Genomic DNA, 15,434 nt, shown 5'->3' with positions numbered 1-15,434 from the left:
AAGTTCCCTGATTCTCCAGCAGACTGTTCAATATTGTTCCTTAAGAAACAAGTGCAGCTGTCTTTATTATAGCATCTTCTCCAAGCTATGAGACATCATAAAACAATCTCTTTTCATAAACAGTATGCAACTACAAAAAGTCATTCTAGAAGAGATGGACATTTTTACATACATATAATTAAACATCTTCTATAGTCAACTTCTTGTTTTCCAAATCTTTTCTCTTTAAAACATTTAATTTTATGATAGAAAGATTCTTTAATGAATTCCTAGTTATCTCTCAACTAATGAATGTTTTTGAACTGCCAGAATACTGGGAAATGAGTGCAGGAGGCAGCGCTAAAACCCAAGCTGAAGCAAAAGGGCACCACAGCCCCACATGACTTCGTGACCCAAGGACAGAGAGCCTGCTCAGATTAAAACTGCCGACTCAAGGGCAGCAGGCACCCCAGCTACAGCATAATCTAAAGTAACCAATCATTGGGTCAATGCAGAGATTAAAGGACACTTGTAGTTTTGTTTTTTGCTATAGAAAATAAAATACTCACCTTTGCTCCAGGAAGTACTTCATTCTGTTTCAGTGTGAGACTCAACTCCAACCTACCAATTAGCCCTCCAATCTGCACTGGGTCAGAGGGTGCTACCTCTGGTAAATTTCTAGTTAGTTGTGGGTGTGGCTCATAAACAATTTTGGGATTCCAGCTAGGTGACAGCTTCGGCTCAGATTCCTACAATAGTGCAATAAGAACAAAGTAATTCTTCAAAACACTTTAGCATAAATAAACTGAAATGTAAAATACAAATGTCAACCTAAAGAGAACACTTGACATACAAAATTGTATTATGCAAAAATGGATAAGCCAATATCTTGGAGCTAGCATGAAACACAGCAGTATATTAGCATAGTACTCTGGTAGTAAAGGAAAATTGTGGAAAAAGATATTATGAAGAAAACAAGTATCTGCTCAAATTATAGCAGTAAGAAAACTTAATTACACTCTATAAGAAAATCTGATTTGCAAAATTATGTCAAAAGTAAATTATAGAAGTCTGACTTAGAAAAGGACCCTCTATTCTTAAAAAGGAATAGCAGAGTTCCTTAATTATAAAGCTTCTGAAAGCTTTATACAATGGTTGGTAAGATAAATTTTCAGCAATATATTCATTATGTAAGGTAAATGCTTGATTTCCTATTTTTGCTGTTAAAAAAACATAATATGTTTATATACCATTTTCCCCCAAGACATAGTATCCAATGCTTCTCTATCAAATTAATATACAGCATTGGTATGAAAGGGACTAATTATGAGTATTTTAAAAGTCTCTGAAAATATACATCCCCATTACTGAAAATTTGTGTGAACTTCCAGATCAGACAGAAATTCATTAACACATATTGTATATCCTAACAAAATACAATAGCCCTCACTTAAACCTTTTAAAACTGTATGAATTCATTTTCAGTTTTCTGGTTTTTGTTTTTCGTACCGCTGGTGCAGTTGAACACACTGGGGAAGATTTTGCTGATGCAGAAAACTCATCCCAGAAAAGAGACACTCCAGAGAGCTGAAGAGACTTGTGAGCAAAAGCTGAGGGCTGGTGTACATTGATTCCTGAGGGTTCATCAGCAGTTTCATCACAGTACATGGTCCTGGACATCACCAACAAAAAGAGCACTGCATAAAATACCTAGGAAAGCCTACTGACAACCAGAAGAAATGCACAGAGCTTTTAAAATGCAGCAGGTGTTGGCACATGCCTGTAATGTGGGTCAGTATTACCACACTTTACTTCCGTAAATGTTTTCATGAAGAGACCTTAACCCAAAGGAGGGTAACTTTATAAGGCTCCTAAACTTGGGGAAACAATTCTTGTACTCCCTCACAAAGATTCCTTGATAACAGTAAGGCAGCATTGGGTTCCAAGTAACAAGTCTGGCATAAAAGATACCACTGGAGTTCTTATAATTAGTCTAAGAGTTCTTATGACTAATCTCAGTTTAAACAAAATACAGAATATAGTTCTAAGTGCATAAGATTTTAGATATTTTTAATATACCATATAAGGTAATGTAAGCCAGTCTCAAAGATCTGTTAACAAAACCTGCTTCACTTTCTGTGAAAAACAGAAACCATAATGTATCTGCTTAAAATTTAGTAGAGGCCCCCAACAGATCCATACACAAAGTGTCACTGATGCTCAGTGTACATACTTCATGCTGCTTATTTCTGTTGGTAGTTCATATGCCATGAAGACACAGATGAGCAGTCACTACCTCAAATCAACACTCGGAGTATATTTGTAAATCAGTCCCTCTTTTAGAGGTATATTTATGGGGCCTCCAAGTGTGCATATCTAGAAAACTAAGTGATGTGTTAATATATTTGTAAGTAAATCATTATGGCACATATTGACCTTAAAATGCCTCACATAATCCTCAAAAAAAATACACAAAAAATAGTAATCTTAGGCTTTCTCACTAAAGCAGCATTTAGATTAAGCACAGGAAAGCAAAAAGGCCTTTCACATTAAGGACACATGCCTAAGTAGGCATTGCTCCTATGAAAAACTCCAACAGAAGTGCCTCAAATTTGCACCACTCAAATATTATTTTAATTTGATATTAACTAAAAAGGAATTATTTGTGTTGAATTTAACATAGAACTATATATAGTTACATCCAACTGGTCCTTTTAATTTTCAATAATGGTATTAGAACATAATTTGGAAAGCAGCATTTTACTTTGAAATTAGGAAATCTATTAATTTAATATCATCACCTCTAATCTCCAAAAAGCATCGTGAAATCTAATGAGAGAGTTAGATTTTATTACTTATAAAGGAAACGAATAGGGTTGTTTTCAGATATTAAGAAGTCTTACCTTTCTATTCGAATTTCAAGTGCAGTTCCAGTTTTGGAATTTTCTGGCACATGTTCAATTCTCAAGACAGTGTCTATAAACGTGACTTTTACTCTTCTTAATACTAGAGTAAACAGGTAACCATCAACATGAGACCGTATGTATACTAAATAAAAACTTCTAATGAAAGGAATAAATACTAAATTAGTTTAATCAGAATTTACAAAATAAAAAAGCTGAATTTCTTTGCCTAAAAATCCCCAAATCCTGAGTTTTATAATAAATATTTTGCCTTACTAAACATTTGGCCATGTTATATGTCAACAGACACATGGATCAATGACTAGGACCATCTGTTGAATTCTAATCCCCTCATTATACAAGAATAAAAGAAAAGGAGAAACTAGGGTACAAAGAACATGAAATAAAATTTAGTATTTAAAATAACTTCAATTCTAAAGTTCTGAATTGAGAACAGTAATCCTTTGAAAAATCACTCCAGTGGATTTTTCTTATACGAGGCTTACTAAATTGAGTACTAAATAATTAAATAAAATCTAAAATTTTTAAAAATACTCAATAACACCAAACCTGTTTCAATGGTTTCAGCAAACTTTTCAAGTCCTTCAAAAGGCTGGGATCCTTCTCCTTGTTCATCTGTTAGTTTCTGGCTAAGACATTCTTTTGCCAACTGCATACTGCTGGTCATGAGACTTGACCAATACATAGGCTCAGTACCGGTTGCTGCAGAAAATATAGATTCATCCTAAACAATTTCTCATAGTTAAAACAAAGCCATTTCTTAAAACAGCACATTTCAAATACGTAAATTCTTAACCCACAAGATATTTAACATCATATTGTTACCAAGGGATACAATATTCTAGAAATTACTTGAGATTGAAATGTCCCCTTGCAATAACTAAGAAAAAAAGACCATTGAAAAATGTCCAGAGACATGTGTTCTCACTACATGCCAAACATTACTTCATGTATTCTTTCAACAAGTACTCGGCAGGTATTTATCAATGCACAGTACTATTCAAAACACTGTAGAGCAAGAGTCAACAGACTTTTTCTGTAAAGTGTCAGACAATGAATATTTTCTCTCTTGTTGGCCATATGGTCTCTATCATGACTACTCAAATGCCTCACTCTAGTGCAGAAGAGGCCAGAAAGAATGAATAAATGAATGGGTAATGGTGGTGTTTCAATAAAAATTTATTACAAAAACAGGTGACAAATCAGATAGGCTTACAGGCCATAGTTAAACGACCTAGCTGTAGGAGATAGAAAAAATTAAAAATTACCAATTCTGCCCTCAGAGAGCCTACAATATAGGGGAGGAAATGAGATATGATTAAGAAGAATTAGTAGGCAACTACTAAATGTCAACAGAAAATATTTTGACAGCTAAGAGAAGAGGTTAACTCTTCTAAAGCTCAGGGAAATAATAGGAAATCTGATAGGGACAGCAGCTGACCTAGGCAGCTGACTAGGTTAGTATAAATGTAGATAACACAGAAGAGCATCTTTAGATGAAGGAACTATGAAAAGTCCTTTCCAGATCTCCCTTGATGAGGGAATACTTCCTTAAATTATTCAAACCAAATTGAAAGAGATTGCCAGAACTACTGCCTTCCAAAATGGAATTTAAAATAATTTCTTTTAATAGAATGCTTGTAAAGTAAGGGAAAAATATTTAACTTCCCATAGGAAAGTATTGTATCTACTCATCATGCTTAAAAGATATTCTTATTAAATACCAGATTATTAAAGAGGATTATTAAGGATTATTATTCCATATGCAGATTAAATTTTCAAAATACAGGTGCCATGACTGGGGAGAGGTTAGGCGGCTGAAGTAGGTGAAGGTGATTAGGAAGTACAAACTCGCAGTTATAAAATAAATAAGTCATGTGGATTTAATACACAGCATAGGAAACAGTGAATAATACTGAAATAACTTTGCATGGTGACAGGCAGTGACTGGATTTTGTACACCTGAAACTAATAGGATATTGTATGTCAATTATCATCAATAAAAAAATATAGGTGCTATAATTCTAGTAAACATAATTTAAACCTTGGTGTTTCAGATAGTAGTAGGATTATAATTCTTCCAGTATATGTTTGCAAACATCACTTGTCACTGAGAGCAGAATTTAAGATGAATTTAAGATGACTTACCATCATGACTATATGGGTTTACAACACACACACACGCACACACACTAGACTGCCTGGGTTCAGATCCCATCTTCTGCACTTGGCTAGTTATGACCTTGGACAAGCTTTTAAACTTATCTGTGCTTCAATTCCCTGTTCTGTAAAATGGAGATTATAAAAAGTATCTATTGCAAAGAGCCGTTGTGAAGATAATATTTGTAAAGCAGTTAGAATAGTATCTGGTATGCAAGGAAGCACTTCCTACAGGTTTGATAGATCAGAAAAACACATACGTAATTAAAAGTACCACACTCAGAATACTTGTAAACAATGACTTACTATGGCTTTAAAATGTTTCCCTCCCAAGGTTTCCTTCTGAAAATTTTCAATCCCAAGAGAGAGGTGAAAGAATAGTACAATGAGCAATACCCTTAACCTAGATTCACAAAGATTCCATGCACATACACACAAAAATACATACACTCTCTCACACTTTTGCCAAACTATTTAAAGGTAAATTTGCAGACATAACACTCATGCCTAAATACTGCAACACGTTGTAACTCCTAAGAACAAGAACATTCTGCAAAAGCTCATTACCATTAGCACCCCCAGAAATATCACACTGACACATCATCTATCCTATATGTATTCCATACTCAAATTTCCTCGTATGCCCCAGTAACCTTTCATAGAGAAAACCAGGAATATAAATTGCAATTATTCACATCTTTAGTTTCCTTTAATCTGAAAAGTTCCTCCACCTGTCTTGTGTTTCATGATACTGATATTTTTTAAGAGTACCAACTAGTTAAATTTATAGAATTTCCCTTCTTTTGGATTTGTCTGCTTCCTTCTACTTTAACTCGGATAAAGCACTTTAAGCAGGAACAGTACACAGTACATAAGTGATGTCATGTCCTTCTTAATCCATCACATCAGGACACACACATGACCCACTACTGATGAGGCTGAATCACTGTTATCATAGTGACTGTCAATTTTCTCTGCTGTGAAAGAAACTTTTTTCCTTTTGTAAACAATATGTAATCAGTGGGAGGTATTTTGATACCATCTAATATCAAACTCCCCAAAGACCTTTCACCAAATGGTATTATCATTCATTGATAACTCTCATTTGTATCAATTTTTACTATAGAGTGGCTGAAAACTTGATTTTTTTTCTATGTTTATTAGTAGGTATTCTAATGCAATGAAGAGCTTTCCCTTCTCTCTATCCCCCTTACATATTTATTTATTTGTATCAAGATAGAGTTGGGGCTTTCTTCTTAGAGTGTTATAATGCATCATTGTCATTATTCTGTTACTCGAGTTTTCCCAGATTTGGCCAACAAGAGCCCCCTCAAGCCCAATCCTGTGTCCTTTTAACACTTCTCCATCTATCTTTGAGTACTCCCTTGCTTTCTAGCACAATACTCTGGATCTTTAAAACACAAGTCACTTTAGATAAGTGGTAAACAAAAATTAAACCAAGTCATCTAATACTAAAGTTCCCAGGGGTAAACAGGAAAAGAAATAACTCTAAGGGTACAGTCACATACACCTTACAAGACCCAAGTCCTAATTTTATCTTTGGAAAATTTCACATATGCAATCCTAAGTAATAAATTAAATACTGAAGTTAATGTAATGAGGTTACTTTCCCAATCTCTGATGAGTAAAAATAGAAACACATACAACAGAAAACACATAACACACCTACCTAGGCGAGGTCTAGGGCGGAAGACCATTTCTAACCCTTTCACTTCCAGTGCACAATTATCCTGTAGCAAGGAGCCCCATGGAACTGACAGAGAAATTGACTGTATGAATCCTTCAGTGACTTCTAAAGGCGCATCTGCTGACTCCAGGATCTCATTGAGACACTAAAGAGAAAAACCAAATGGATTTTGAAATCAAAACAAGAACAAGAACTCAAAATTATTAACTTACTCAAAAATGTTGAATATGCTCATGTATGTGTCAGGCACTAAGGATAAAGAAAGCAGAAACCAAGATACGATCCCTGGTCCTCCCTAAGCTCACAAGATAGCTTACCAGGAAAGACACATGCAACTGAGGAAACGCTATGGGAAACCGAGACCAGAGGTGGAGGAGTTAACCAGGCAAAGTGGGCCAGGCAGAGAAAATAGAATGTGGAAGAATTCAAAGAAAGCGTTAAGTCAAAGAGTGCGAACACAAATATTTGAGATGAAGGAGTTATCTGATAAAGAAAAGCTGCTTTAGGCTTTAGTGTAGGGGACCAGAGTGATGAGCCAGAGACACAGCTGCCTAGGAAAGGGAGAGTGGAATCTAAAGAGCGTTGCAATTCATACTGAAGAGTCTCATTTGTCTCAAGGGCAAAGTGAAGCCATTGAATGATTTCAAGCAAGGATACTAGGAGGAGAGTAGGACTTTTAGTGGGCCACTCCTGCTGTCATGGAGCATGTATTGGAGGAAAGCAAAACTCTGGCAGAAAGGCTGTTATGAGTAAGAAAAGTTAGAGAATCGTTTGGCAAGAATAGTGACACTGAGGACAGTTAGAAGAGAACGGATTTTTGTAATACATCAGGAAGTAGAATTAACTGGCATTGTGCCAGGTAAAGAAAAGAAAGAATGAAGAATGACTCCCAGGTTGCTGGCTTGAGCAACTGCTTAAACAGTGGTGTGTAGAGAAGCAGGTCAGGGGGAGATAAGGAGTTCAGTTTCAGAGAGTACATTTAAGCAGATATCTAGATGAAGATGTCTAGGAGGGGCTGGTCTAGAGTTTGAGAGTCATCTGGGCCAGAAATACAGAAAGGCATTAGAAATGGAGAGGGTAAATGAAGCTACAGGGTGAGGAGGGATGGCCTTTGGGGACTTACATAGAATAAAAATAAGAGGCTAGGACAGAATCCTGATAAACATCAACATTTAAGAAAAAGGTTAAGAAAGAAGAACCTGCAAAGTAAACAGGTGGAAGGAAAATCAAGAGAGCCTCATATCCCAGAAAACTGTGGAAGAGACAATATAAAGAGAAGACTGGTCAAATGTAACAAAAGCTAACTAGAAGTTAAGATGTTTAAACGTCCACTGTATTTAGTGATCTTTAGGGTACTGGCGATCCCACCGAGAGGAATTTCAGTGGAGTGGTAAGGCAAACCAGACTGTGGTAAGACACAATGGAAATAAATCGTTAACAGAAAACCAAATGCATCAGAATAACAAATATTTACCAAATGGCGACTGATAGGTAAGGTACTTCCTGCATGCTATGCTGTGTAAGGATGGTAATGTCATAAATCTTTGTGTACAAACCTAACGCTTGAACACTGGTTCATGTTTTATCATTGGAGGTTACTACTTTAAAAGGCTTTCTGCATATTGGTGTTTGTGTAAGCCTACAACCTTCTTAGAGTACATGGGCACAGACGGTTTCAAGGGATAAACATCCAGATCCTCAATCTCTAAATATACTCTTTCTTAAAATTGACCTTCCCGAGAAGAGTATCTACAGCAGTGGCATCACAGTGGGTCTCCCTTCCCACATTCCCTTGTCCAATCTCCTGTTCTCACTCAGCCAAAACAGATGACCTTTTTCCCCTCCTGAATTCTTCCTTACGCACTGCCTCTGGTATAAAAATCTTCAAGCAGGGCCACCAGTAATTTTTCTGGTCCTTTCCTATCTTATGCATATACTTAGCCTGACACTCAAAAAAATTCAAACAACTAAGTGATACCAACAGGGCAAAAGCCCTTCAGTTCTCATTTACTTATTTATGGCATCAGCATTTCTTAAGCTTATATTAAAAATTTAGACTGAGATTTATGCTGAGCCCTATCAAACTCTAATTGTATGTATATGTAATCTATGGATACATGAACTGAGGGAAGATGAAACGACACACCCATATCATTAAGAAATAAATTTCCAATGGAAGTTTTTATATTTAATTATTCAAATGTATAACATATTTACATTGTTTTAATCAACAGCACACTTACAAAAATTGTAATGACACAATCCAGAAGAAAAATTTCAACAACTTAAAACCTAATGATTATCTGAAGGTGATACTGATAAAATCAGTACAGTAAGCCCTAGAGCAACCACCAAGAAAACCATTAAAAAAGTTAAGAGATCATTAAAGGAATTAAAATGTTACACTACAAAACATTCATTTAGTATAAAAGAAAGCTTAATGGTAACAGGAAATTTTTAATATGATCAATTTCAATTTAGTTCCTTGTTTTTATTGTAGAGAAATGATGGCATGATCAATAAGACTTCAACATAAAATATACAAATTGTGATAAAACTATGCAGAGAAAGTAGGATGCACATATGAGCTCAGTGGAAAAGATACAATATTAAAGTTCCAACTATTAATGAAGGGCTTGCTCAAGCATTTCTGAATGTACAATTGGTGGCTATTTAGATCCTAGTGAGTAAAAAAAAATTTTATTTTTATATCAACAAAACAAACAAAAATTATCCTCTACAACTTCCTCAATTTGTAATTTAAAAAATGTTAAGTCAGTTTTAAAATGCACAAGGAATACAGTAGCTTTTTCAAAATTTTAAGAGAAAATTAGGCAAACATGTTTGAAGAACACTATTAAAATAGAGCATGTGTTCAGGTCCCAGCTCAGGCATTTACTAGCTGGGGAGCTTTGGACAAGTTCTTAACTTCTGAGTCTCAATTTCCACATCCATAAAATAGGGATAGTACCTATTTCATAGGGTTAGTGTGAGCATAAATGAAATAACATGTAAAGCCACCAACAGTTCCTGGTATGAAGAAACACTTTGTAAATTAGACTGTTGTTCTTTATCTTCCACAGTCCCTACCTAGCACAATGATGAGCACCATTAGGAATTCAAGGTGTGCTTGACAGTACAAAGAAAAGCAAACTTAAGTTATATGTTTCTTTTAATACTTACCCATAAGACCAACTAGGAAAAGAATACATCCTTATTAGTTTAAAGGAAGGCATCAAAATTCAAAAAGAAAAATAGAACATAACAATTTGTAAGAAATGATTTAGACCAATTAACATTTAATACTTAGTGCATTCAGGACATCATACTATACTATATTATGCCTACATTACTGCATAAATTGTCACACTAGCCCTCTGAATTAGGTTTTTTAAGCCCATTTTACAGATACAGCAACTGAAAAGGAACTTGCAAAAGGTCTTCAATTAATCACTGCAGAAACAAAACTGTAAAAAAGAAAAAACATTTTCAAAATGGAATATTTTGCAGGAGGCTAAACAAAATCATGTGCTAACATGTTAATTTTCAAAAATGTAGTACTTGAGCTTAGGAGGAGACTTGTAGAAAAAGCTTTTATAACTAAATGGAAAAATTCTCAATGCCTTTAGTACCAGCGTTTTTCAAAATGCAGTCAAGGGGCACATGCATCAGAATCTCCTAGGATGCTTTTTAAAAAATGCATATTCTTGGGTCTTTAGAACTAGAATCTACAGTGAGGGGCCTAGAAGTCCACGTTAGCAAACTTGCAAGGTGAACCCAGTGCTGCTAATGGATCTTTTGAGACAGTATGGTACACAAAAAAATACAGGAGACAGAAAGAAAGGTCTGAAATCTTGCTGTGCTAATACTAAGCCTCAGTAAGTTACCTACAATTGCGGTAAAAACAGATAATGGTAGCACCCAACTTAGAGCAAAGAAAATAAACATTAAAGTACCCCATACAGGATATGACATGGAAGGTGCTTAATAAATGGTTACTATTATCTTCAAAAGCAAACTAACAGACCCTAGACTCCATGTCCCCGCTAGTCATCAACCTCCTTTCTCTTGCTCAAAACACAAACTACTACCTGCCTTCTAACCCTCAGCAACTGTGAAACTGCTCTGAATGGGTGATGAACCGACAAATACAATGAGCAATGTTCAGCCCTCATCTTCCTTGAGTTCTCATCTTATTTAACACTTCTCTTTTTGAAATCCCAGCTTTCCTTGGTTTCCGTAACACTCTTCACACTCTTTCTTCCAATACTTTACCACTTAAAATAATGTTGCTCTTCACCTCAATTTCGTCTTCAGCCTTTTTTGTTCCTCAAATATGTTTCTACATATTCCCCATGCATTTTGAGCCATATATCCTGTAACTCCCAAATCTGTATCTCATCTCTTCCAACTCCAATTCTTTGTAGCTCCCACTGCCTGCTGAGCAACTCTATCTAGATGTTTCAAAGTCCCCTCAAAATCAGTATGTTAAAACTTTTCTCACCCCAATCTCAATTTCCTCCTTTCCTCTCCCACAAGGTCCCTACCCCTAGTTGGTGGGGGAGGTTGCCAACCTTATTTTCTATCATTTCCCATTTCACCACCAACTGAGCACCTCAAGCTATTATGCAAGATTCATCCCTCTACTTGCATTTTTCACATTTATTCTCATTAATTTTAAAAGAAAAACTTAGAATGTTTGACCCTAAAAAAAGGCCCATCATATAAGACCAAGAAAGTAAGTCCAGAACTGCTTATTTCATATCCATAATTAAAAGGCTGGAATTTTTGTTCCATATTATCATCTCTGGGAGAGATGGGAATAAGGGCTATTACTTCATACTTTATATATTTATGCATGTTTTTTTCATCTGTATTTCTGTAGTTTGATTTTTTGCAATGAGTATATATTATATAATAAAAACATACAATTAAAAATATACTGAAGTGCTTTAAACTGCATATAGGCAATGACAGTCTGTTACATGGGGATCTGTCATCATTAGACAACCATCTAGGAAACTGAATTTGATAAAATTATCTGTTCAATAAACACCAAGTTCTTGTTTGTCTCAATTTTGTGGCTACCTTAAACTTTTAACAGTTCAGAAAGTTTTATTACAGCATTGAAGAACAATATTAAAAGAAAAAATACAGTAAATGTTAAGGAAAAATAGTTATGGAAAGAGTCAACAGTTCAAGAATTTAAACTGTCACTAAGCTGCAATATAATATTCCTAAACTTAAGATGTTTATACTTACAGATATTATATTTAAATGTTTAACAAGACTTATTTACAGTCTGAAATGCAGTTGGGCAAAATCTCCATATCCTGTATTGTTGGGAGCAAATCTGTGGGCCTTTAAGCAGATTCGGTCACAGGAGCCTTAAGACAAAGGCAACGTTTTGAGTAAAAATCTTTCCTGTAAAATCAGCTGGAAATCTTTCCTATAAAGTCAGCAACAATGAACCCATCCACACGTTAGAAACAAGTTTTCCCCTATCACTAAGAGGCACATTTAGTGAACTCCTCGGTTAGAGCTAGGGGTTAATTTACCTAGCAACATTTGCATTTCTAAGTTAGAGTTAGTGGTTAGGCTACCTCACAGCATGTGCCTTTTCTGTCCTTTGTTAAGCAAGAAACACCTCCCCCGCCCCGAAAATGGCGAACCCCCCCCCCCCCCCCCCGCTTCTCTTTCGGGTCCTCTGTTCCCGTCAGCGCTTACCAAGACCCAATCACCCTTCTGCACCTCCCCACCGGCGCCACCTAAAGTCCAGTTATCTCCTGACCCGGCGCCACCTAAAGTCCAGTTATCTCCTGACCCACCCCTTACTTGCTACTTGCATAAATTGAGCCTGTAAACAATAAACTTTGCCAGCTTGATCAGACATCCTGTCTTGCTGGTCATTCTTTGTGTCTCTTGCTTGTCTCATTTCTGCAGGCGTCTCCCGTACACTCCACGTTCGTCCCGCGGGCCGGGACACTGTATCATAAGGTATTTAGAAATTGACTCACTCTGTGACCCCAGGGTTACTACAGAACAAGACTAGGACAAAATTCTCAACCTGACCATATTGATTCCCTGTTATCAACTCAGGCAATGCTCTCATTAGCCCACGTAAGTATATCCTTGTGTTTGAGTAAATCTCCAGCTAAAAGCAGAGGCACCTGAACTACTCAATTTTGTGGCTACCTTAAACTTTTAACAGTTCAGAAAGTTTTATTACAGCATTGAAGAACAATATTAAAAGAAAAAATACAGTAAATGTTAAGGAAAAATAGTTATGGAAAGAGTCAACAGTTCAAGAATTTAAACTGTCACTAAGCTGCAATATAATATTCCTAAACTTAAGATGTTTATACTTACAGATACTATATTTAAATGTTTAAATTTAAACACACGTTCTACACAGATTACCTGAGAGTTTTTCTTATATTTAAGGCCTGTTTGCTTTCAATTATTATGCTGGTCTCTACTACAGCATTTGGCAAATAACCATTAATCAATGTTTCTTGAACTTAAGATAATTTTATTACATATACCAATACAGTATAAGCAGAAGGTAATAGAAGCAGATTATTAAATTTAAGAGGCTTCAGTGTAACGAAATGTTAACCTTCCTGGACATACTGAACTTCTGGGAGAAAAGGTTCTTTGTCCATCTCCTTCACTGCTATATCCCCTGGCCCCTCATAGTGCCACATGTATTGAACCAATTAATAAAAAAAACTCAATTAAAAAAAAGAATAAAGTCACAGCCATAAAGAGTTGGGAAAAAATTAGTTATCATATCCAGCCTCCTACCCAAACGGTATTTTCATCTTTCAACACTTTGCATTTTCAACCAGTTCAACAGAAAAAGAACATGAACTTATCAGACAGCACATTCTAACTGTGGAATAGTTCCAAACCCCTTGCCTCTATCCCTCCCTCCCGCTGCAGCCACAGTAAGGTAGTGATCTCCAACGGAGAGTGGATGTATTCCTGAGAGTTTAGCAGATGAGCGATAGGGATGTGAGAAGAAACTCAGACATTCTATATCCAATTTTTCACATTGTATACTTCGAAGTTATACTAATAGTTAATATAAAAATGGGCATTGAAGCCCTCACTCTACCCACACATCAGACTTGTAGAAGGAGAAGGCTAGAGAGTCCTACAATGGAGAGGAGGTAAGGGTGATGCTCTCAGTTGGATATTCCATTTCAGCACACTGAAACTTACTCAAGCATACATTCTATATAAAACAGAATTTTAAATAATAGAATCTTTGTAAAAAGATGGAAAATGACAATAACCTTCTGAGTTCCTGGGGTTTCTTTGGCCAAATATTTAAAAGTTGAATTTAAAGATAACAAGCAATCTTCTTCTACACAAAGAGAAGAGTTCTAATTAGGCAGACCATTGATTTGAAGACAGGTGGCTATCAGCAGTATATGCTACCCAGCAGGTATATTCCCAAAAACAAAACACACCTTATCTTTTCAAAGTAAAGATATCACTTTAATAATAAGTGAGAAAATAATTGCTTTTCAAAGAATTCTTGTACTATGGGGAGAACATTTTGAAAAATTGTATTTGGAAATGTTACCACTGTTATTTGATTTTGTTGCTGAAATAGTGTCTTTTAAAAATACTGCCTTTTTAAAAAATCATTATCTACACGGGTTATGGAAGGTTTGAAAACACTGGAAGATTATCCCAACCAATCTAAAAGCCCTCTAAACAGTTTTTAAAAATAGGTTTTAAATTTTATATGTATATATAAAAAAGCAACACCTTTCAATTAATTAGAATAACTGATATTAAGGGAAAAGGGAACATTACAACAAATTTCAGCACAATCCTGTGCACAACTGATGGTTGAGAAATGATAATGTCACCAATGATGCGATTTTTCCATTTGGATCAGTGAATCTTCGTGAAGTATCTTTTCTACAGTCATGAAAGTCTTCAAAATCAAGCATCAAAAGTCAGTGAATTTGATTTTTAAAAAAAGTCAGTGAATTTGGAATCAGAACTTCCAGTGTCACGTCAAGATTTATCTTAGTCATCAAAACAGTTCACTGTAATTAATAAATAAGCAACAAATGTTTCCTGGATACTTCAACATTAGTGTTTTCACTGGACATATCCCTCACCTTCAAGGAGCAGAACACAACATAATCTTCAGATTAAATCTAACAATAAATTATTCTGCTAATGATCCTGAAGTCAAACTGTAAGTTCAAATAGCAACACCTCTGATTTCCCATGACAAACAAAACAACACAAATGGGAGCATCTAACACAGCAACTGAAATAAACAGATCCTCAATAAACATTAACTGCTCTTTCCTATGCTTGAAGCCATGTGATTAATAAAGAAATGGACTTAAGAAATAGACAGGATTGAATTCTCACTATATTGCTTGCTAGCTATGTGACTTGGGGCAAATTATTTAACTCCATCTATAACATGTAAATAATAATACCCACCTTATAGGCTTAATATGCAAAGTCTTCAAAGAATAATGCATTAATTCATTCAACTCACAAGACAATATCCTACCCTCCTCCTTCAAGACAGCCTATTCAATAACTGTATCAAAAATATAGACCTATGGGTCACTGAATTAAAAAATATCCATCAGAATCCCTATCTTTTGGTAAGAATTATA

The 15,434-nt window shown here is 35.5% G+C and overlaps 1 protein-coding gene across 1 annotated transcript in view; it reads right to left on the bottom strand.

Moving 5' to 3' along the window:
• Positions 1–15,434, bottom strand: part of ATG2B (autophagy related 2B) — a 77,235-nt gene that overhangs the window by 59,882 nt on the left and 1,919 nt on the right. Inside the window, exons 2-6 of the mRNA XM_073241889.1 lie at positions 6,754–6,916; positions 3,453–3,605; positions 2,883–2,985; positions 1,489–1,651; positions 549–728 (exon numbers count right to left, since the gene is read on the bottom strand). Of these exons, the coding sequence (XP_073097990.1) occupies positions 549–728; positions 1,489–1,651; positions 2,883–2,985; positions 3,453–3,605; positions 6,754–6,916 (762 nt within the window). The remainder of the gene's footprint in view (positions 1–548; positions 729–1,488; positions 1,652–2,882; positions 2,986–3,452; positions 3,606–6,753; positions 6,917–15,434) is intronic.

The sequence above is a fragment of the Manis javanica genome, chromosome 8 (genome assembly GCF_040802235.1).
Source record: "Manis javanica isolate MJ-LG chromosome 8, MJ_LKY, whole genome shotgun sequence".
NCBI lineage: Eukaryota > Metazoa > Chordata > Mammalia > Pholidota > Manidae > Manis > Manis javanica.
Note: the sequence above shows the minus strand (reverse complement) of the source record. Positions and strands in the feature narration are given on the sequence as shown.